This window comes from Aquarana catesbeiana, linkage group LG01, assembly GCF_042186555.1.
Source record: "Aquarana catesbeiana isolate 2022-GZ linkage group LG01, ASM4218655v1, whole genome shotgun sequence".
Lineage (NCBI taxonomy): Eukaryota > Metazoa > Chordata > Amphibia > Anura > Ranidae > Aquarana > Aquarana catesbeiana.
The window spans coordinates 229,266,211-229,290,525 of record NC_133324.1 but is presented as its reverse complement, the minus strand read 5'-3'; the positions used below and the strand labels follow the sequence as shown (position 1 = coordinate 229,290,525).

Sequence of the window (24,315 nt, the reverse complement as noted above, 5' to 3'; positions counted from 1 at the left end):
AGTGGTTAAAGTTGCTATGGCCTATGTCTGTTGTTGCCAGGCTCGTATCCTTTAGTAGCAGGGTGGAATATTTTGCTCTAGTTTATGAATAAAAGATATACTATTAATGTCATAATATAATAGGAAATGTGTTTTATCCAAACTTTTGTGGTATAAATTACCTTCAAACCAAAAAGAATAGATTTAACCCCCTAACTCACATACTTCAACAAAAATTCTGGTGATGGAGAACAGACCTTCCACAAAAGCACTATACAGTTTTTGAAAGCAATATGCTATATGAACTGTACATGATATGTTTGGCCAAAAGAACTAGTTAGAAAATGCTTGAAAAGTTGCTAAGCAACTGTTTCTATGACACCAAGTAAAAGAATAATGTCTAAATACAGAGACACTACCGGGTCAGACAGGAATACTTTACACCTGAATCCCGCTGAGGCAGTGCTAACATTGACAGCTTACAATTTATAATCAGTATGTAGTAACAGCTAACAGTAATGATGTTTGTGGCTGGGTTAGGACCTTAGCCTTAATCTCCCACCCTTATGTAATGCCATAAATACAATAAATGCAATGTATAAATTATAATTTATGCTTCAAATACGCTTGCCAACATTAAATGATGATACTGGTAATTAGAGAGCATATAATTACTAATTTACAGGAAGTTCTATAAACTGCTACTATTCTTTTCAACATACGTAAAGGCAATTAATTGTAACTTGGATTAAACAGGTGCAAGATTAATATTGTAATATTCTGCAAGTCTTATGGATCTGATTTAAAGTAAACCTGTCATGGGAGAATTGTGGGGAATGCCATTGAGAATCTCCTTCTGAAGTTGCTCATTATGGTCTCTCTGACTCTCACTAATCTAGAAAGCTATATACTGTCCCGATAGGAGTATTCTACCATTGTGCACTCACAGTGCCTTGCAAAATATTCACCCCCCTTGACATTTTTGGTGTTTTCACAACCTGGAATTAACATGGATTGTTTGAGTATTTGCATAATTTAATTGACAGAACATGTCCACAACTTTGAAGATGTTTTGTTTTTTTTATTGTGAAGCAAACAACAATAGGACAAAATAACAGAGAAAGTCACCCCCCTAAAGTCAATACTTTGCAGAGCCACCTTTTGCGGCTATCACAGCTCCAAGTCACTTTGGATAAGTCTCTATGAGGTTGCCACATCTTACCACTGGGATTTTTGCCCATTCCTCCTTGCAAAACTGCTCAAGCTCCTTCAAGTTGGATGGTTTGTGCTTGTGAACAGCTTTAAGTCTGACCACAGATTTTCTATTGGATTGAGGTCTGGGCTTTGACTAGGCCATTCCAACACATTTACATGTTTCCCCTTAAACCACTCAAGTGTTGCTTTAGCAGTGTGTTTGGGGTCATTGTTCTCCTGGAAGGTGAACCTTCATCCTAGCCTCAAATTACACACAGAGTGGTACAGGTTTTGTTCAAGAATATCCCTGTATTAAGCATCATTCATCTTTCCCTCAACTCTGACCAGTTTCCCAGTCCCTACTGCTGAAAAACATCCCCACAGCATGATGCTGACACCACCATGTTTCACTTTGAGGATGGTGTTCTTTGGGTGATGTGATGTGTTAGGTTTGCGCCAAAGTTTTCTTTGATGGCCAAAAAGTTCAATTTTAGTCTCATCAGACCAGAGCACCTTCCTCCATACATTTTGGGAGTCTCCCACATGCCTTTTTTGCAAACTCAAAACGTGCCATTTTGTTTTTTGCTGAAAGTAATGGGTTTCTTCTGGCCACTCTGCCATAAAGCACAACTCTATGGAGCGTACGGCTTATTGTGTACAGATACTCCAGTCTCTGCTGTGGAACTCTGCAGCTCCTCCAGGGTTACCTTAGGTCTCTGTGCTGCCTCTCTAATTAATGCCCTCCTCACCTGGTCTGTGAGTTTTGGTGTGCTGCCATCTCTTGGCAGGTTTGCTGTTGTGTCATGTTCTTTCCATTTGGTTATGGTAGATTTGATGGTGCTCCTAGGGATCATCAAAGATTTGGATATTTTTTTATAACCTAACCCTAACTTGTACTTCTCAACATTGTCCCTTACTTGTTGGGAGAGTTCCTTGGTCTTCATGGCAGTGTTTGGCTAATGGTGCCTCTTTCTTAGGTGTTGCAGCCTCTGGGGCCTTGGTAAAAGGTGTGCATATGTAATGACAGATCATGTGACACTTAGATTGCACACAGGTGGACATCATTCCATTAATTATGTGACTTCTGAAGGTAATTGGTTGCACCAGAGCTTTATATGGACTTCATAACAAAGGGGGTGAATACATACGCACAAGCCAATTATCATTTTTTTATTTCTGAAAAATTGTTATATATATATATATATATATATATATATATATATATATTTCTAATTTAATTTCACCAACTTAGGCTTTCATGTTCTGATCCATCACATATAATTCAGATTAAAAAAAACATTGAACCAAAGGCTGTAATGTAACAAAATAGGTAAAAATCCAAGGGGTTATTAGCCAATGTCATTAGACAAGAGATTATGTTGCCCTAATAACATCAGGTTTTCAATCTTTCATTTTCCAATGCAGGTTTGAATTTGATCCATTTCTGAGAGACAATATACAGCACTACTTAAGGAAAATGATAAATGAAACTCACTATGGTATGTGTCAAATATAGACAAAGCTCATTGGTATTGATTAGGGTTAATCTGTAAGAACAAAGATGATATATAGAGTAACCCACAACAAGCAATCAAATATTAGATCACTCCTGCCATCTCAGTTCAGAAATAATTCTATTTTGTTCCAATAGGTAACAGCATTTTGCGCATCCGCATTACTCTTTGCACTGCCTGATGTAAGCTTGATAGAGTACATTGAGTAAACCCCCTATCCCGTACTTCACTGAAAAAATAAAAAAGGACAAAATCATACACCAGATTTAACATTAACATTAGAAACTATACAAACTGTCCCCCAATTCTCTGCTTTAATTAAAAAAAAAAAAACATAAACCTCAGGAATCCCTATCCATTATGAAACATGTGTACTCAAAAACACCTTCAAGCATTAAAGCTCCTGCACATTTGCATTCTGGAGCTGATGACTAATAGAAAATCATTGTAGTTATTGGACTATGGAATACACAGGGAAATACTCACAGTCCGGCTCCCCTATTATCACTCTTCACTGGTTCATTCATTCAACTGTAATCATTATGATTACACAGAAAATAATGTTAAATATATCAACGGATCCGCGCTTACAGACTAACTTACACCTGCAGCCCCCCTAGGTGGAAAGGGGACACCTATGTGATCCCCCAAAAAAATACAGATCAAAGTATAAGGAGTGGCGCTGTGTTAGAAGTGTGACTGAAAATTAACAAAAAACTCAAGTGCATAAATTAATTATTATTTACAATTAAAAAATTTTTTTTTTTTTTTGGTATGATCCAGAAATTTCTTACGGGAAATTCTGTTCTTATTTTAGTGAAAACACCTTAATAAGTGAAAAAATGCTACTATATGTGCAAAAAATCGCAAATATTAAACGACACCATTAAATAACATAAATACATCTTCACATTAATAAATATAAAGTGATAAGTGCCAGAAGCAGTGGTTGTCAAAAAATAGTGCGTAAATGTGCAATAATCATACGCAATAATAAATCATTAATAGTGTGTCAAAATCACAACTAAGTATCAAAAAACCATATGTTGTTTAGTGCAAAAATGTTCATAACAATAGTGCAGAGAGTTCTTTGTGATAAGGTGCCGTGCTGTAACAACTGGTAGTCCCCCCAATGTGGTTGTACTCACCGGAGCGCTCCACCCCTGCAGGGGTACGAGCGTATACTGTTGGTCCTGTCACTCCAGTCCTGTGGATGCCAGTTTCCTTCCACGCGTCCCAATCCCAAAGGCAGCTGTTTACACACAGGGAGGTGGGGACTTCCTGTCCCTTGATGTATTAAAGGTCCCCACTGGATATCCACTTAAGTATTAAAAACATTAATAGAAAGGTATCCACATAGCGTGATTCTGTTTAAAAGGTATCCATTTATTTAGATAAAAAACAGTCCAGTCAAAGTAGGCTGATATCACACTAGCGGTTTAAAAAGTATATAAGTGTGTCCAAATGGGAGAGAGAGCTCACAGTCTCCTATACTCTCCCTGTAATCCGGGGCCGCAGCGTCAGCGTGAACCGCCGCTTGCGTTCCACCGGTCGAATATCCGGAACCACGATCCGCGGAAATGACGATGTGCGTGCCAAGATAGTCCCGCCTTACGCGTTTCGCCACACGGACGTCATCGGAGGCGCCTCCCTTCCGCGGATCGTGGTTCCGGATATTCGACCGGTGGAACGCAAGCGGCGGTTCACGCTGACGCTGCGGCCCCGGGTTACAGGGAGAGTATAGGAGACTGTGAGCTCTCTCTCCAATTTGGATACACTTATATACTTTTTAAACTGCTAGTGTGATATCAGCCTACTTTGACTGGACTGTTTTTTATCTAAATAAATGGATACATTTTAAACAGAATCACGCTATGTGGATACCTTTCTTTTAATGTTTTTAATACTTAAGTGGATATCCAGTGGGGACCTTTAATACATCAAGGGACAGGAAGTCCCCACCTCCCTGTGTGTAAACAGCTGCCTTTGGGATTGGGACGCGTGGAAGGAAACTGGCATCCACAGGACTGGAGTACAGTATACGCTCGTACCCCTGCAGGGGTGGAGCGCTCCGGTGAGTGCAACCACATTGGGGGGACTACCAGTTGTTACAGCACGGTACTTTATCACCAAAGAAGAACTCTCTGCACTATTGTTATGAACATTTTTGCACTAAACAACATATGGTTTTTTGATACTTAGTTGTGATTTTGACACACTATTAATGATTTATTATTGCGTATGATTATTGCACATTTACGCACTATTGTTTGACAACCACTGCTTCTGGCACTTATCACTTTATATTTATTAATGTGAAGATGTATTTATGTTATTTAATGGTGTTGTTTAATATTTGCGATTTTTTGCACATATAGTAGCATTTTTTCACTTATTAAGGTGTTTTCACTAAAATAAGAACAGAATTTCCCGTAAGAAATTTCTGGATCATACAAAAAAAAAAAAAATTTAATTTTAAATAATAATTACTTTATGCACTTGAGTTTTTTGTTAATTTTCAGTCACACTTCTAACACAGCGCCACTCCCTATACTTTGATCTGTACAGAAAATAATGTCACCACCATTCTTTCTACAACATAAGTAAACTAATTCACAATGACAGTGCAGGAAATGGACATAGGACTTTCTCTAGTTACTACTGTTAACTTTCACTATTCGAGTCATCACCTTTGGGAGGTTTTAGTGTAAATACCTTTGAGCTTTTGCTCAAAGGTATTAAACCCTAATGGGGGTGTTTACAGATAAAGAGACCTAGAGTCAGACAGAATAAGAACTCATACAGATGCTGAAGATTATTTTTAATAGTTTAATCAAATTGAATGGAGGTAATATATTGTTTCTAATAAAATGTATTTTAAACAAAAACTTTATATATTTTTAATTGCATCATGGTAAACAGGTTAGAGGTCCATAGATCCAAAGTACCAGTTCTTTGAGGAAGGGTGTCAAGTAGCAGCCTCCGTGTGTGGTATCCTTCACCGGTGGTGTGCAAGAACCTGGTACCTATCATCAACAGTAGGGATGAGCTGAACACCTCCTGGTTAGAACAGAGGTGCGAACAGACAACAAATTTGTGTGAACACCGTTAAAGTCTATGGGACACGAACATGAAAAATCAAAAGTGCTAATTTTAAAGGGTATATGCAAGTTATTGCCATAAAAAGTGTTTTTGGGGGCCTGGGTACTGCCCCAGGGACATGTATCAATGCAAAAAAAGTTTTAAAAATTACTGTTTTTTCTGGCGCATTGATTTTAATAATGCTTAAAGTGAAACAATAAAAATGAAATATTCCTTTAAATATCGTGCATGTGGGGTCCCCTTAGTCTGCCTGTAAAGTAGCGCATCTTTCTGTCAGAAACCATGAATCAGACTGAGACAAAAGTACAGTTAAATCACACTTGTTTAATAATAATAATAATAAAAAGGTAAACAGAGTAAACGTAGTCAAAACATAGCCAGAGTTCCGGAACTGGAACAGATAGTCAGACAAGCCAAAACGTCAGGGAGCCAGAGATGAGCGTAGTGGAACAGCAAGCAGGATCTGGAGCCAGGAGGAATGTCAGCCAAGCAAGTCTTTAACAGGAACACATGAGAGTGTCTCTAGATATGTGGCGAAGGCAGAGATCATCTGGGCTGGACGGCTTAAGTAGGCAGGACTGGCGAGCAGGATATCATCAACAGGTGAGTCACTGTGGAGAGAAAGGAGCTTTCAATTAGCCGACAGCTGAGCGGCCAGTTTTGAGAAGGAAGGGCTGAGCCCAGCCCTGACATTACCCCCTCCTCAATGACCCCTCCCCCTCGGAGGACCACCAGGCTTGAGGGGAAAACATCTATGGAAATCGAGGAGGACAGGGGCATGTACTTCCGAGGATGAGACCCAAGAGTGTTCCTCCAGATTGTACCCTTTCCAATGCACCAGGTACTGCACGTGCCCAAAGAACCTACGGGAGTCAACAATGGACCGTACTTCATACTCCTCATGGTTCTCAACCTGTACAGGGTGAGGACGAGGCACAGAGGTGGTTAAGCAGTTGCAGACCAAAGGTTTTAATAAGGAGACATGAAATACACTCAAAATACGCATATTAGATGGAAGGTCTAATGCGTAAGCCACTGAGTTAATCCTGGGTTAATCCTGCGAAGAATACGGAAAGGCACAATAAACAGAGGTGCGAACTTCAGAGAGGGAACACAAAGTCGGAGGTTGTGAGATGACCGCCAGACCCTGTCCCCAACCTGGTAGGAAGGCGCAGGCAAGTGTCTGAGGTCAGCATAGAGCATGTCGCAAAGCCTCCTGGACTTGTGTCCAAGCGCAATGAAGACCACGGAGATGCTCCTCTAACACAGAAATACTCTGAGGAACAAACGAGTCAGGCAACATGGAAGGCTGAAAACCATAGTTCGCCATAAACAGGGACAATCGGGAAGCAGAATTCAAGGCATTATTGTGAGCAAACTCCGCCCACGGTAAGAAGTCTGACCAGTTGTTATGATGGTCAGAAATATAGCAACGTAGGAATTGCTCCAAGGACTGATCTGCTTGTTCTGTGGCCCCATTAGACTGTGGGTGATACGCAGAGGAGAAAGGAAGCTGAATTCCCAACTGTGCACAAAAGGCTCGCCAGAACCGGGACACAAACTGACTACCCCTGTCCAAGACAATCACCTTGGGTAGCCCATGTAAGCGAAAGATCTACCGAGCAAAAATGGAAGCCAGTTCCTTAGAAGTGGGCAACTTCTTAAGTGGAATACAATGGGACATTTTCAAGAACCGGTCAACCACCATAAGGATAACTGTGTTGCCCTAGGAGTTGGGTAACTCCACAATGAAATCCTTAGACAGGTGGGTCCAGGGCCTCTTTCCAGTGGGTATGGGTTGTAGGAGGCCCACTGGAAGGTGTCGTGGAGTCTTACTCTGAGTACACACAGAACAGGCAGCTACGAAGGCGGTTACATCAGCACGTAGACTAGGCCACCAGAATTGTTGGGAAATGGCCCAAAAGAGTTGATTCTTCCAAGGGTGGCCAGCAGCCTTGGGAGAATGGTAAGTCTGGAGCACTGCAGTACGGAGAATTTCTGGGACAAAGCAGCGGTCACAAGGTTTCTCAGGAGGAGCATGGACCTCAGCAGCAAAAATGTTGTCACCCAAAGAAGAAGTGCGACTGATGTGAACCGTAGCCAGAATACGATCAGGAGGAATCACAGGAACCAGAACCGACTCCATCTTGGAAGTGGAGGAAAATTGTTGTGACAAAGCGTCAGCCCTTACATTCTTAGTACCGGGTAAGAATGAGAGAATGTAATTGAAACTAGACAAGAATAGAGCCCATTGCGCCTTTCTGGGAGAGAGGCGTTTAGCCTCAGACAAGAATGTGAGATTCTTATGGTCAGTAAGAATGAGAATCAGTGTTTCATCAGATTAGGCGACCCGTCAGAATGTGTAACGGAAGTGACGTTCGGTCGCCACCATCTTGCTACACCCCGCACTCCTCCATAGTAAGGATACATTGAGAAGGGGGAAAGCGGACATCTTGTTACACCCACCAGAGTTTTGCATTTTACACTTATTTTTAACAGTAAAGTGAGTTTATATAGTGAAATACAGTACTTAGAACTCCGTCTGACTGGTTACATAGTAGGTGAGGTCAAAAAAAGACACAAATCCATCAAGTCCAACCTATGTGTGTGATTATATGTCAGTATTACATTGTATATCCCTGTATGTTGTGGTCATTCAGGTGCTTATCTAATAGTTTTTTTTAAATTATCGATGCCTCCTGCTAAGACCACCGCCTGCACCGCCTGTGGAAGGGAATTCCACACCCTTGCCACTCCTACAGTAAAGAACCCTCTACATAGTTTAAGGTTAAACCTCTTTTCTTCTAATTTTAATGAGTGGCCACAAGTCTTGTTAAACTCCCTTTCCACGAAAATTTTTTATCCCTATTGTGGGGTCACCAGTATGGTATTTGTATATTGAAAACATATCCTCTCTCAAGCGTCTCTTCTCCAGAGAGAATAAGTTCAGTGCTCGCAACCTTTCCTAATATCTAATATCCTCCAGACCCTTTATTAGCTTTGTTTCCCTTCTTTGTACTTGCTCCATTTCCAGTACATCCTTCCTGAGGAATGGTTCCCAGAACTGGACAGCATACTCTAGGTGCGGCCGGACCAGAGTCTAGTAGAGCAGGAGAATTATCATTTTATCTCTGGAGTTAATCCCCTTTTTAATGCATGCCAATATTTTGTTTGCTTTGTTAGTAGCAGCTTGCCATTGCTGAGCCTATCATCTACTAGGACCCCCAGGTCCTTTTCCATCTTAGATTCCCCCAGAGGTTCTCCCCCCAGTGTATAGATTGCATTCATATTTTTGCCACCCAAATGCATTATTTTACAATTTTCCTCATGTAGTTGCCCACCCCATTAATTTGTTCAGATCTTTTTGCAAGGTCTCCACATCCTGTGGAGAAGTTATTGCCCTGCTTAGCTTAGTATCGTCCGCAAATACAGAGATTGAACTGTTTACCCCATCCTTCAAGTCGTTTATGAACAAATAAACAGGATTGGTCCCAGCACAGAACCCTGGGGGACCCCACTACCCACCCCTGACCATTCCGAGTAGTCCCCATTTATCACCACCCTCTGAAGTTGCCCTTGTAGCCAGTTTTCAATCCATGTACTCACCCTATGGTCCATGCCAACGGACCTTATTTCGTACAGTAAACATTTATGGGGGACTGTGTTAAATGCTTTTGCAAAATCCAGCTATACCACGTCTACGGTCCTTCCTTTATCTAGCTGGCAACTCACCTCCTCATAGAAGGTTATAGATTGGTTTGGCAAGAACGATTCTTCATGAATCCATGCTGATTACTGCTAATACCGTTCTCATTACTAAAATCTTGTATATAGTCCCTTATCATCCCTTCCAAGAGTTTACATACTGTTGATGTTAGGCTAACTGGTATGTAATTCCCAGGGATGTATTTTGGGTCCTTTTTAAATATTGGTGCTACATTGGCTTTTCTCCAATCAGCTGGTACCATTCCAGTCAGTTAGATGTTGAATTTTAAAAGCAGCGAACTTCTGTCAGATTAGCAAACCTATGAGATGAGCAGGCTTGCCGCTGCTTTTAAAATTCAACATCAAACCAGTCAGACGGAATTCTAAGTACTGTATTTCACTATATAAACCCACTTTACTGTTAAAAATAAGTGTAAAATGCAAAACTCCGGTGGGTGTAACAAGATGTTCGCTTTCCCCCTTCTCAGTTTATCCTTACTATGGAGGAGTGCGGGGTGTAGCAAGATGGCGGCGACAGAGCATCACTTCATTTACACATTCTGACGAGTCACCAAATCTGATGAAAAACCGGCATGGTGGTAAATCTGAGGAGCTGTCTCCATTCTTTCAGGGCTAAAATGATCGCTAACAGCTCTCTGTCACCATTCTCTTAATTGCACTCCACAGGTGACAATTTCTTGGAAAAGTAGCCACAAGGATGCATAGCGCTCTCAGAGGTAGGACATTGAGACAGAAGGGCACTGACTCCAGTCTCAGAAGCATCAACCTCAAGGATAAAAGGTAACGTAGAATCAGGATGTGTACACAGGAGCAGAAACAAAGTCAGCCTTGAGACTCTCTAGGGCCTTAATGGACTCCGGAGACCAACTCTGTGGGTTACCGTTCTTTCTGGTCATATCAGTCAGGGGCTTGACCAGAGACGAGAAGTTACGAATAAACTTCCGATAATAGTTGGCAACGCCCAGAAAACGCTGCAGAGGACGTAAACCCACGGGTCGGGGCCACTGTAGGACTGCTGAAAGTTTCTTTGGGTCCATCGAAAAACCAGCAGAGGAAATTACATAACCCAGGAATTTAACCTGTTCATGATGGAATTTGCACTTCTCCAATTTACAATAGAGATTGTTCTCTCTTAGTTTCTGAAGCACACCACAGAGATCTGTGTTGTGGCTCTCCAGGGAGAGATAAACCATTACATATAACTGGAACAAATCTCAGAGGACATCGTTAATAAATTCCCGGAAAACTGTCGGGGCGTTACAAAGGCCAAAAGGCATTACGAGGTATTGATAATGGCCTGTTAAGGTATTAAACTCAGTTTTCCACTTGTCGCCCTCCTTATTCCTCACAGGATTGTATGCCCTTCTCAAATCAAGCTTTGTGAAAACCGTTGCTCCCTTGAGGCGGTCAAGGACCTCAAGATTCGGGCGTTCCCTGGACGGGTAGGACAAGACTTCAAAAAGTGACCTGCCTGGCCACAATGAAGGCACGATCTCTCCCTCCTCCTAAGGGTTCTCTCATCCGCAGAGAGACGCGTAAAGCCTGAATGCATGGGTTCATCTTCACAGACCGACTCGATACCAGGAGGCATGGGAGGTGAGAGAGGCAAGGGTGGGACTGCAAAGTTCGGAGACAAATGTACAGGAGGCTTCCGCAAGCGCTCTTTAAAAGGAAGTCTTTCTCTGAGTCTGGAGTTAATGAGGATGACAAACGTGATCAACTTCTCCAGCTCAGTGGGCTACCTCGGCTGCTATTTCATCCTTGATGGTATCTGAGAGACCATGAGAAAAAGCAGCCACGAGGGCCTCATTGTTCCAAGCAACCTCTGCTGCCAGAGTACGGAATTCAATGGCGTAATCGGCAACAGTTCTCATACTCTGATGGACATGAGCCACTTGGCAGCAGAAGCGGAGCGTGTGGGAACGTCAAATACCCTTTTAAAAGAAGCCACAAACACAAACTCTGGGCAACTCAAGACAACAGGTTTTTGTGTCTCCCATAGAGGGTATGCCCAGGCCAAGGCTCTCTGAGAAAGCAAAGATATCATGAAACCTACTTTGCTTCTGTCTTTGGGAAATGCCTTGGGCAGCATCTCAAAGTACATCTCAACCTGGTTGAGAAACCCTCTGCATTGGACTGGATCGCCCCCAAATCGCTGGGGGAGACGAGTGGAACCAGACATATCTCTTATAGAGGTAATACTCGAGGCGGGTGCCTACACAGAGAATGGACCAGCAGCAGAGACGGCCTGCAACACAGGTTGTACCAGAGCAGCCACAATGGGAGACTCCAGGTGAGCCGTGCGACTTAGGAGTGTTTGTAACGCCATGGCAAACTGATCCATGCGGTGATCCTGCTCATCCAATCTGGAAAAAATATTACCAACAAGTGGATTGCCTGCATCGTCTGAATTTATGGCCTTCGCCTACTGTCAGAAACCATGACTGAGACAGAAGTACTGTTAAATCACACTTGTTTAATAATAATAATAATGTAAACAGAGTAAACATAGTCAAAACATAGCCAGAGTTCAGGAACCGGAATGGATAGTCAGACAAACCAAAACGTCAGGGAGCCAGAGATGAACAGCAAGCAGGATCTGGACCCAGAAGGAATGTCAGTCAAGCAAGTCTTTAACAGAAACGCAGAAGAGCGTCTCTAGAGATGTGACCAAGGCGAAGGCAAAGATCATCTGGGCTGGACGGCTTAAGTAGGCAGGACTGACGAGCAGGATATCATCAACAGGTGAGTCACTGCGGAGAGAAAGGAGCTGGCAATTAGCCGACAGCTGAGCGGCCAGCTTTGAGGAGGAAGGGCTGAGCCCAGCCCTGACACTTTCCAATGTTTATTACAGTACCACAGAAAAATGGAGTTTCTAAAGGATAAAATGTCATTTAAAATTGCTCACGGCTGTAATGTATTGCCGACTACTGATAATATAGATGAAAAATCATTAAAAAATGGCGTGCGGTCCCCCCCCAAGTCCATACCAGGCCCTTCAGGTCTGGTATGGATATTAAGGGGTGCTCCACTCCAAAATGTCAAAAAACATTGCGTGGGGGTCCCCCCCCAAAATCTATACCAGGCCCTTCAGGTCTGGTATGGATTTTAGGGGAACCCATGCCAAAATTTAAAAGAAAAATGGCGTGGGTGTCCCCCCCAAAATCCATACCAGACCCTTATCGGTGCAAGCAGCAAACTTTTTTCTGGAATTTCATAGAATGTACCCTTTGTCTGTAATTCCACCTGAAAAATAGCAGTTCAGTTTCAGGTATGTAAGTGTGCCTACAGCTTCACAGCTTTAGATGTATTTCTGCAGTGTGAGAGTGTACTGCCTCCACACAGAGAAATAGTGCATAACAAGGCATTATATGGACACTTCCTTTTGAAAACACTTTGTACATAAGGCTCAAAATGTGTCCTTCATAGGGGTTTTTTGAGGGATCTGCAGATCTACAACATCTTTTTCTTAGTGTCCAATGAGGGACACAGCCTTAAGAAAACTAAGCAGCCTAGGGCTAGTTCGTTCTGCACTCCTGTAACCCAATTTCAGCCGACATCGGGCAGAAGCTGGTTTAACTGGGAACAAGAAACAGTTATCCCGCAATTAATAGGCACAACAACCTGTTAAATCCACATAGAAATAATGAATCTGGAAGCTGGAGAGTCTCTTTTGCAACTTTTTGGAAAAACAAACAGATAATCGATCTGTCTAAAAGAACTAGTGGTCCTCACCACATTTAGATAATGCATAGAGATCTCCATGAGGAGAACTGGAGTCAGACACAGGGAGGTAATACATTATTTTGGGTTTATTTATTTGGGTTACTTCTTCTGCCCAAGATTATTTATAGAGTTATTTATTATCCTTGCTTCACATATTTAAAGAGAAGTGCAGAAGTTGGTGCAAACTGACTCTGTTATAGGCAAAGATAATCTACTTAGGATGATATGGACCTTTCAATGTCTATAAAATTTACATAATTCTGTATCTGGCTATCTCAAAAATGGTGTAAACTCATAGATTCACAGTCCTGAGATGGAATAAACAAGAAACAAGGTTTAAATTGTCCAATCTACAGTAACAAAAGGATGCGAGGAGTTGGCAGTTCCTAATACTAAAAATGATTTAACCTTGTTCATAATACCCTGGTTCGTGGGATGATAAGCACTCCCATCATGGGGCAGTTGGAGGCCAGGTCATTCACTAGTAAATTTCTCTATCCCACCTTTGTCTTGAAGATAAAATCTGGACAACTATGAGGGAAAGTATAATATTATGTGGGCTTTAACCCCCATGCTCCTATCTGGCATGATGCTCACTATGTCACATTGTCTAAGCTGGATAGCTTAAACTTTTGGCACTCTCTGGGCATTCAGTATTTGCATCAGAAGCAAAAAGCAGGTAACCTGATATCTTTTGCTGCCTTACAAGAGGAAGTTAAACTTTCTAAGCAACAATCCTTAGTCTAATCTAACACATCTATAGCACACTTCTATCTGTAAATGTTATACTTCTACCACATTGTCCTGTAGATCAATTTGGGAGAGGGATCTAGAGTTCTGTCAAGCAGTAAGAGAATGCTTTGCCTTTACTGCCCCAAACACATGCAACTATTTATTATACGGCTAGAGAAAAATCAATATTTCAACACAGGGGCTTCCCACAAACATTTTTGAAACTGTTGCTTGGATGGTTGACGGTGTTGGCTTTGGCCCCACATTTATTCACAATATAATGTTTGCTACAGTAAGATAATGAGTTCCCCATTGTGATAGAAATCAGTGAGATACATACCAAATTGTTGGTTAAAATGTTTATTGGTAACATACTGGTTATAACTGTATGACATATTTCTCTAGCTGGAAAACGATTACCATTGAATCAATGTTCTCATCAGGGCTTTTTTCAGTCGGAAAAAAACGTTGTTACACTATCTACAATGCTCACTGTGTGCTTGCCACTCACTGCTCACTATTGTCATTTGCAAACACAGAAGTTTGGGTTCTGTGTTTACAAGTGACAGCGCTCCGCTCCTAGTGGTTGCCAAAGAACCTCCCAGCCCCATACATTCTGATCAGTGGGCAGGCAGCTCTGATTTCTTGTGTGTGGCTGGAAAACTCAAGCATGCTGAAACTTTCCATAGCCGGTGCTGGTTATACAAAGATTTTCCTTGTGTTGTGCAGTTGTTGTTCCTGACCTTCTCTCTTTGTAAGTACATTCCTTTTAGCTTTGTTTTACCTATTTATGGGTCCCATTAAATGTTACACTATATCGGATTCAATTGCACTGCTCTGTGTTTTCTATGCAGAACACTCCTGAATCCTGAACTCTGCAGGTCTCGCAGTCCTGAACCCTGCACTCGGTATCTAACACTCTTCTAAAAACTGTATTCTATATGTAGGACACTCCTGAACTCTGCTCCCTATATCTAGCACACTCCTAAACCCTGCACTTTGTACATAACACACCTGAACCAAGTACTCTGTCCATAACACACTTCTGAACCTGCACACTGTACATAGCAAATTTCTGAACCTTGCACTCTGTCTTTACCACACTCCTGAACCCTGAAATCTGTATGGAGTACATTCCTGAACCTTGAAGTCTGTATGTAGCACAATCCTGGACTCTGCACTCAGTATGATATGCACTCCTGACACACTGCACTGTGTAAGTAGGGCACTCCCGAGTCCTGCACTCTGTACGCCGTGCACTCCTGAACTCTGCACTATGTACATGGTGCACTCCTGAACTCTGCACTCTATATGTAGCACACTCCTGAAATCCACACTCTGTGCGTAGTGCACTCCTGAACCCTGCACTCTGTCCATAGCACACTCCACTTACTGGAAAATGTTTGATGAATTTTCGTTGGACTTAAATCATTTATTTATTCACAATCGTTAGACACTAATGTATTGTAGTTCATATTGAGCCAATGATTCACACCTTTATTGCAGTTATATATTTGCAATGGTATCCTTTGAAACACTTGAGTCAATGATTTATTTCATTAATTTGTATGTTATCAATGGTTTAATATGCTGGCGATATCCCAGTGGTATACACTCAATTGCACTATTGCATTGTTTGCACTTTAATTAAGGTATTGGTATAGGGAGCGCGGTTCTTCACATAAACACAAGGATGTAAGGAAGTAATGCTGTAGGCCAATGTTCCAAAACCCAGGTCCCTTTAGCCAGTACTTTATGTATCTCAGAATCACAGGTTATTCACAGTAGTCGCTCTTCTTCTTCTTCTTGTAAACAAGGACTTACAGTATATACAAAACTGCATTTCTACTCAGAGCCAGGAAAAATAACTGTAAGTGGCTACCATAGTTCTGAAAACTGTACACAAATTCCTTAGAAAATAAATAAACAAAAATGATAATACTGTACCTGCCAGCTTGTAGCACACCAGATATACTGAAGAGGCCAAAATCTGTGATCACCACTTTTCCATTGTCATAGAAAACATTTTTCGATTTGAGGTCTCTATGTAGAATGCCCTTAGCATGGAGATATCCCATTCCCTAAATGGAAAGATAAGTACAAAAAAATGAGTTGGGTACAAATTCATACAAATTTTACAAACATTGTTGTGTATAGAAAATCAAGCAAAGGGTCACCTGTAAACAAAGATCACATGTGAAACAGCTGATTAGTAGTGGAGACACGGGTCTCTAAAATTAACTTTCCTAATAAGTACCATATTATACAGGAAAGCAAAAGCTTAATGTGCCACTATATTGATTCATCTACTTTACCAGACAGTGATTGAAACACATAATATTTCCTTTCCTCACAAACCCTTGTCTCAGCAATAATCCTACTGATTCATATCAACGAATCCCAAGATAGACAATCATAAGTCAAAACTGCTTTACGGTTGCTATTGTGTTTTAACCAGATCTTACAGAATGTAGATGCGCTCACTCAATTATTGTGCAGATGGTTGTTAGAAATATACTGTATGTTCTGCTTGCCAGTGCAGATATATTATGTGGTGCTAAGGCTGACAATGCTGAGAAATGCTCACTTGAAAAAATAACTAGTTTTGTTCCATAAAGTATGTATTTACCCAACCTACCTACTTCTAGGTACAGGAAAATAAAATATGGGTATACAGTAATACCTTGGATTACGAGCATAATTCGTTCTAGAATAATGCTTGTAATCCAAAGCACTCGTATATCAAAGTGAGTTTCCCCATAGGAAATAATGAAAACTCAGCTAATCTGTTCCACAGCCACTGCTTGTCTTTACAGTACCGCATGTGGCCAGAGGTGCGGGGGTGCCGGAGACACTCGGAGACACTCGGAGACCACACGGAAATGCTCTGAGACACTTGGGAACAGAGTGTTTCCAAGTATTTCCGAGTGTCTCCGAGTATCTCTGAGTGTCACCGGCACCCCCGCACCTCTGGCCAAATGCAGTACTGCACACCCCAGTGGCTTGAATCCTGCTCATACTGCGAGACAACGCTCGCAAAGCGAGTCAGTATTTTATTTTAAAAATAGCTTGAATTGTGAAACACTCGTAAACCGCGTTACTCGCAATCCGAGGTTCCACTGTACATAGGAGAAAAAGAGAAGTGGAAGTGTATCTAAACTCAGGAGCAAAAAAGTCATATGTTCCAGTTAAGCAGCCAGCTGATGTGGTGTCTGCAGTGGTTTTCTCTTTTTTCAGGCTGTTTTCCTTTATTGTCACCTGATGATCTTACCAGTAACACATGTCCTGTCTTGGAGTGGCTACACTGTCCCTTATTGTATCTATGGAAGAGCAGCATAGCCTTCATTGGACAGCAGCATTATGAATTTATTATTAGGTAATAAACCAGAATTTTACAGACTACAAATGGCATAGTATGCTCTATAATAAAAATTACATTGTCTGCCTTTTTTTTTGTATTTCATTTTAATTTGTGGTTGAATTTAGCTGCTGTACCATCCATAGCAGTTTTTATTTTTTCTTGCGGCAATGCTTTCCTTTAAAAAATGGGTTTTTGCTTCAGGGGTGGTGTTTTGGGGTTTCATTCATATGGGGTGTTTTTTTTTTGTTTTTTTTATGCTGATAGGATCTTTATTTTAAGTTAAACTCCTTTTTTTGCTGCAAGTTCCCCCTTTAATAAAAGTAGGCTTTTGTTTCAGGGATTGTACTTTGGAGTTATTATATCTTTTGAGGGTTTTTGTTTTATGTTAATAGAACTTTTTTAAGTTTGGGGTGCTTAAGGCCTCATGCACATAAGGTGCACACAAGTCATGTTTAGGAATTTCCACCTGTGTACATGCTTCAGCAAGCACAGGGTATACCCGTGTAAAGCTAGTGCACAGCCATTTAGTACTATCGGTGGCTATATGCTGCAGACGTGTCTCCCAAGCATGGAAATGTACCTGCAATTTACACTGTATGTCCCCAGGTATCCGTGTCTATGAAGTCTAAAGCGGAGCATTTACTTATTACTGACCATCTGTTCTTTAAGCTGTCTTACATGCAAGAACAGTGTGCACCTAAACCTTCTCACATGATATCACTCACAATCAACACCCCCCCCCTATCCTCATATATCAAATAAAAGTTAGGCATAGACCAGTTAGGCCTGTCATTTCTACTTAAAATTGTCCTGCTGCTGGCCTATTGTCATCTGCTGTTTTTTCATGCATGTAATAATGCTCCAGTTGTGCTCTTTTTCATTAGTAAATTAAGACCCAGCCATGCTATTTAAAATTGTCCAGATGCTGGCCAATTTTACACAGCTGCGTCATTAATTCTTAATGAGTGCTTGACAGAGGGGGTAGGACAGTTTTTCATCAGCAAGAACAAGGACAGTGAGCCACATAAAACTACTGGCCAATTTCTATCTGCCAGCCAAAGCAGGACTATTACTATTTGAGGAAAGCTAAAGCTTGGAATCTGCCAAAATAGTTGGGGAAAAATCAATTCCATAGCCTAATTTGCCCTGGTAGTGTAAGCTCTTGCAGAGAGGGTGTGAAAAAAAAAACATAAAAAAATAACATCACAGCTTTAAGGCATCTTCCAAGCATGTTATTTAAAGAATTGAAAAGACCCCTGCTGTATGATAGTTAAAAAAACAACAACATTTTTTTGCCTTGGTACATGTTCCCCATGGCAGTACTCAGTTTCCCAGAACATTTTTTGTACAGTAGTTTACCTATTAGCCCTAAAAATAGACAACATTTATCAACACAATTTGCCCCCCTATAGACTTCAATAGGATCTGCCTCTAAGTTTGAGTTTGCCAAATTTTGATCAATTTTGAAAAAATAAATCTCTATTCCAGAGGACAAGTAAAATAATAAAGCTCCCGAATGGGGACACAGGCAAAAAGACAGAGGTCCTATCCCTTCCCAGGATATCCATAACCAAAAGATTTTATTAGATACACTTTAGCTCTTAGTATTTTTGAAACTGCAACTGTACATACAGTATATTGGGTGGAGTGCAAATATCTGAAACAAATTTAAAACTGTCAAAGAGTGGGAACTTTTATATAACATATATGACTGCAGTCTAAGGCTTAACTTTAGTAAATCATTTGCAAAATTGTTAGGGCTAGATAACACGATCTTATCTTTGCATAACCATTGTATACTACAATGTAGAATTACCACTAATAATTACATTTTTTTTCTATTAATGCGTACCAATTTCCTGTTCATTGTGTGGTAACAATAGGGTACATTATTTTGCAAAAAGCAATAAAATCATAAAAAGTACACTGCAAATGAAGCAGATTTAAAGATATATTCAGCTTTCAACAAGTGCAATTATTCTGCAACAGCATTTACAGGATACCATTGTATACATTTATGTTTCCTAAATAGTGACATAATATCATTAAGAATGTTAATATTTTTAGTACACATGACTGACATTTCAAATACAATGTAAAAATGATTTGTTATCAGAAGGCAACTGTAATCATGTAACTGTTTACAAATAGGGGAGGGTGCCTCTGGACTATATTAACATGGATCTGTACCACTGTAGAGAATCATTTCAGTTGTATATGTGATATTACGATTGTAGGGCTTTATCCAAGCTCACTCTCCCCCAATGCCCACAAGATGTCTGGATGAACAGTTTCTGAAATCCCCTGCATACTAAAAGAGGGTTATTATGTCAGACTCAGGAAGATGGCATCCAATCAGGAAACTAACTTCTCCAAAATAGATATTAGAAACCACTAAAACTCCAAAAATACTAGCTGCACTAGTATAGTAGGAGTAAGTTGAACTTAGAACTGGACTTTTAAAAACCACAGCTTTATCGATATGCTGCCAGATTATGAATAAAAATATACACATGTTCTAATAAGAAATTTTTCTTTCTAATTCCTGATCTGTTTTGGGCCTGGGCAGTGTTGACATCCCCTGACACTTTGTATTCTGCCTAGGTGGTACATAGTGGTTGCTTAACCCAAGGAGAGGACATGGGGGACAAACTTTATGTTAGTCTAGCCATTATTGACTATAAACCTGATTGATACCCCACCATCTTTTGTTTCTGTGCACACAAGGGAGACTGGGGCTTTAGAGAAGCTTTGACTTTTACATAGATGCTGTTGGATCTATTCTGGGTTATGGAAAACTGAATGGTGGGGATGAAGAACTTAGAACTAAGGCACAAAATAGCAGTAATTTTAAATGGGAGTGAGAGGCAAAGTGCCAATACTCAGAGATAAAGTTTTTGTTATAATCTCTGATAAAGCTTTAAGCCTTTGCAGTCAAAGCAGACTATATTTGTTTCATGTTCACATTCCTCCTTGCTTTTTAATGTTTAGAATGGGGCTGTGGAGTAACGTTTAACATAATTAACCTGCACTGTGTTCACAATTCTTCATTATTAGCTATAAACTAGATTGGAACACTGTTCTAAGAAAAGGTTAAAAATTTTGAAACTGCCCTTGTGCATAATATGTTAATGGGGTATAGCTCAGTTTGTGTTGGAACAAAGACTATAGCTATTCTTAGAATAGAGTTGGGCTGAACACCCCTCGGTTCGGTTCGTGCCAGAACTCTCAAACACTGGAAAAGTTTGGACCCAAACTCTAAACCCTATTAAAGTCTATGTGATCCGAATTTGAAAAATCAAAAGTGTCCATTTTGAAGGTTTATATGCAAGTTATTGGCTATAAAAAGGGTATGGGGCCCGGTACTGCCCTGGGGGATATGTATCAATGCAAAAACACTTTTTTTAAAACAACGTTTTTAAAGGAGCAGTGATTTTAATAATGCCTAAAGTGAAACAATAAAAATGAAAAATTTCTTTAACCACTTAAGGACAGAGCCTCGCTTTCAGATTTGGTGTTTACAAGTTAAAATCATGTTTTTTTGCTAGAAAACTACTTAGAAACCCCAAACATTATATATTTTTTCAGACACCCTAGAGAATAAAATGGCGGTCATTGCAATACTTTATGTCACACTGTATTTGCGCAGCAGTCTCACAAGCGCAATTTTTTGGGAAAAAATACACCTTTTTTAATAAAAAAATAAGACAACAGTAAAGTTAGCCCAATTGGTTTATTAGGTTACCAGTTTTGAGTTACAGAGGAGGTCTAGTGCTAGAATTATTGCTCTTGCTCTAACGATCATGGAGATACCTCACATGTGTGATTTGAACACCGTTTTCATATGCAGGCGCGACTTACATATGCGTTCGCTTCTGCGAGCGAGCTCGGCGGGACAGGGCACTTACATTTTTTTTCTTATTTATTTTACTTTTTATTTTTACACTGTCTTTTAAAAAAAATGGGTTACTTTTATTCCTATTACACGGAATGTAAACATCCCTTGTAATAGAAAAAAAGTAGGACCTCTGAAATGTGAGATCTAGGGTCAAAAATGCCTCAGATCTCATATTTACACTAAAGTGCAATTAAAAAAAAAACAAAAAAAAATGTCACTTGTCTTTACCAAAAAAAAATTTTTTTCCCTTTAAGAGCATCCAATGCAATGGAGCCGGGTGGGGGCCATCTTTCCCTCACTTGGCTCCAGGCTGTTGAGGGAAGAGGATCCGATCATCTCCGACGTCTCCAGTAAGTGGTGGAGACCACCGAAGCATGCAGGCAGGGGGGCCCTCTCCCGCCCCCCCGTGAATCCGCCGCTGAGACCACTTTTATCTGAAAGCCGACCGCCCGCTGAAGTAGAGGATAGCGGAGTTATGGCAGCCGCTGTATAATGATGGCGGGCGGTCGGCAAGTGTTTAACCACTTGAGCCCCGGACCAGAGGTCTTTTTCCAATTTGGCACTGCGTCGCTTTAACTGCTAATTGCGCGGTCATGCAATGCTGTACCCAAACGAAATTTGCGTCCTTTTCTTCCCACAAATAGAGCTTTCTTTTGATGGTATTTGATCACCTCTGCAGTTTTTATTTTTTGCGCTATAAACGGAAAAAGACCGAAAATTTTGAAAAAAAATGATATTTTCTACTTTTTGTTATAAAAAAAATCCAATAAACAAAATTTTAGTCATACATTTAGGCCAAAATGTATTCGGCCACATGTCTTTGGTAAAAAAAATGTCAATAAGCATATATTTATTGGTTTGCGCAAAAGTTATAGCGTCTACAAACTAGGGTACATTTTCTGTAATTTACACAGCTTTTAGTTTATGACTGCCTATGTCATTTCTTGAGGTGCTAAAATGGCAGGGCAGTACAAACCCCCCCAAATGACCCAATTTTGGAAAGTAGACACCCCAAGGAAATTGCTGAGAGGCATGTTGAACCCATTGAATATTTATTTTTTTTGTCCCAAGTGATTGAATAATGACAAAAAAAAAAAAAAAAAAAATATTTACAAAAAGTTGTCACTAAATGATATATTGCTCACACAGGCCATGGGCCTATGTGGGATTGCACCCCAAAATACATTCAGCTGCTTCTCCTGAGTATGGGGATACCACATGTGTGGGACTTTTTGGGAGCTTAGCCGCGTACGGGGCCCCGAAAACCAAGCACCGCCTTCAGGATTTCTAAGGGTGTACATTTTTGATTTCACTCTTCACTGCCTATCACAGTTTCGGAGGCCATGGAATGCCCAGGTGGCACAAAACCCCCCCAAATGACCCCATTTTGGAAAGTAGACGCCCCAAGCTATTTGCTGAGAGGCATATTGAGTCCATGGAATATTTTATATTTTGACACAAGTTGCGGGAAAGTGACACTTTTTTTTTTTTTTTGCACAAAGTTGTCACTAAATGATATATTGCTCACACAGGCCATGGGCATATGTGGAATTGCACCCCAAAATACATTTAGCTGCTTCTCCTGAGTATGGGGATACCACATGTGTGGGACTTTTTGGGAGCCTAGCCGCGTACGGGGCCCCGAAAACCAAGCACCGCCTTCAGGATTTCTAAGGGTGAAAATTTTTGATTTCACTCTTCACTGCCTATCACAGTTTCGGAGGCCATGGAATGCCCAGGTGGCACAAAACCCCCCCAAATGACCCCATTTTGGAAAGTAGACACCCCAAGCTATTTGCTGAGAGGCATGGTGAGTATTTTGCAGCTCTCATTTGTTTTTGAAAATGAAGAAAGACAAGAAAAAACTTTTTTTTTTTTCTTTTTTCAATTTTCAAAACTTTGTGACAAAAAGTGAGGTCTGCAAAATACTCACTATACCTCTCAGCAAATAGCTTTGGGTGTCTACTTTCCAAAATGGGGTCATTTGGGGGGGGTTTGTGCCACCTGGGCTTTCCATGGCCTCCGAAACTGTGATAGGCAGTGAAGAGTGAAATCAAAAATTCACGTCCTTAGAAAGCCTGAAGGCGGTGCTTGGTTTTCGGGGTCCCGTACGCAGCTAGGCTCCCAAAAAGTCTCACACATGTGGTATCCCCGTACTCAGGAGAAGCAGCAGAATGTATTTTGGGGTGTAATTTCACATATTCCCATGGCATGTTTGAGCAATATATCATTTAGTGACAAAAAAAAAAAAAAAAATTTGTCTCTTTCCCGCAACTTGTGTCGCAATATAAAATATTCCATGGACTCGACATGCCTCTCAGCAAATAGCTTGAGGTGTCTACTTTCCAAAATGGGATCATTTGGGGGGGTTTTGAACTGTCCTGGCATTTTATGCACAACATTTAGAAGCTTATGTCACACATCACCAACTCTTCTAACCACTTGAAGACAAAGCCCTTTCTGACACTCATTGTTTACATGAAAAAGTTATTTTATTTTGCAAAAAAATTACTTTGAACCCCCAAACATTATATATTTTTTTAAAGCAAATGCCCTACAGATTAAAATGGTGGGTGTTTCATTTTTTTTTTCACACAGTATTTGCGCAGCGATTTTTCAAACGCATTTTTTGGGGAAAAAACACACTTTTTTAAATTTTAATGCACTAAAACACACTATATTGCCCAAATGTTTGATGAAATAAAAAAGATGATCTTAGGCCGAGTACATGGATACCAAACATGACATGCTTTAAAATTGCGCACAAACGTGCAGTGGCAACAAAATAAATACATTTTTAAAAGCCTTTAAAAGCCTTTACAGGTTACCACTTTAGATTTACAGAGGAGGTCTACTGCAAAAATTACTGCCCTCGATCTGACCTTCGCGGCGATACCTCACATGCATGGTGCAATTGCTGTTTACGTTTGACGACAGACCGCCGCTTGCGTTCGCCTTAGCGCGAGAGCAGGGGGCGACAGGGGTGCTTTTTTTTTTTTTTCTTTATTATTTTTTTTGGTTTTTTATCTTATTTTTAAACTGTTCCTTTCATTTTTTTTTTTTTTTTAATCATTTTTATTGTT

At 40.6% G+C, this 24,315-nt stretch overlaps 1 protein-coding gene across 2 annotated transcripts in view; it reads right to left on the bottom strand.

Moving 5' to 3' along the window:
* KSR2 (kinase suppressor of ras 2) overlaps nt 1–24,315 on the bottom strand; it is a 707,775-nt gene that overhangs the window by 91,595 nt on the left and 591,865 nt on the right. For both annotated transcript variants that reach the window (XM_073625662.1, XM_073625672.1), the window contains exon 16: nt 15,921–16,054. In XM_073625662.1, the coding sequence (XP_073481763.1) occupies nt 15,921–16,054 (134 nt within the window). The remainder of the gene's footprint in view (nt 1–15,920; nt 16,055–24,315) is intronic.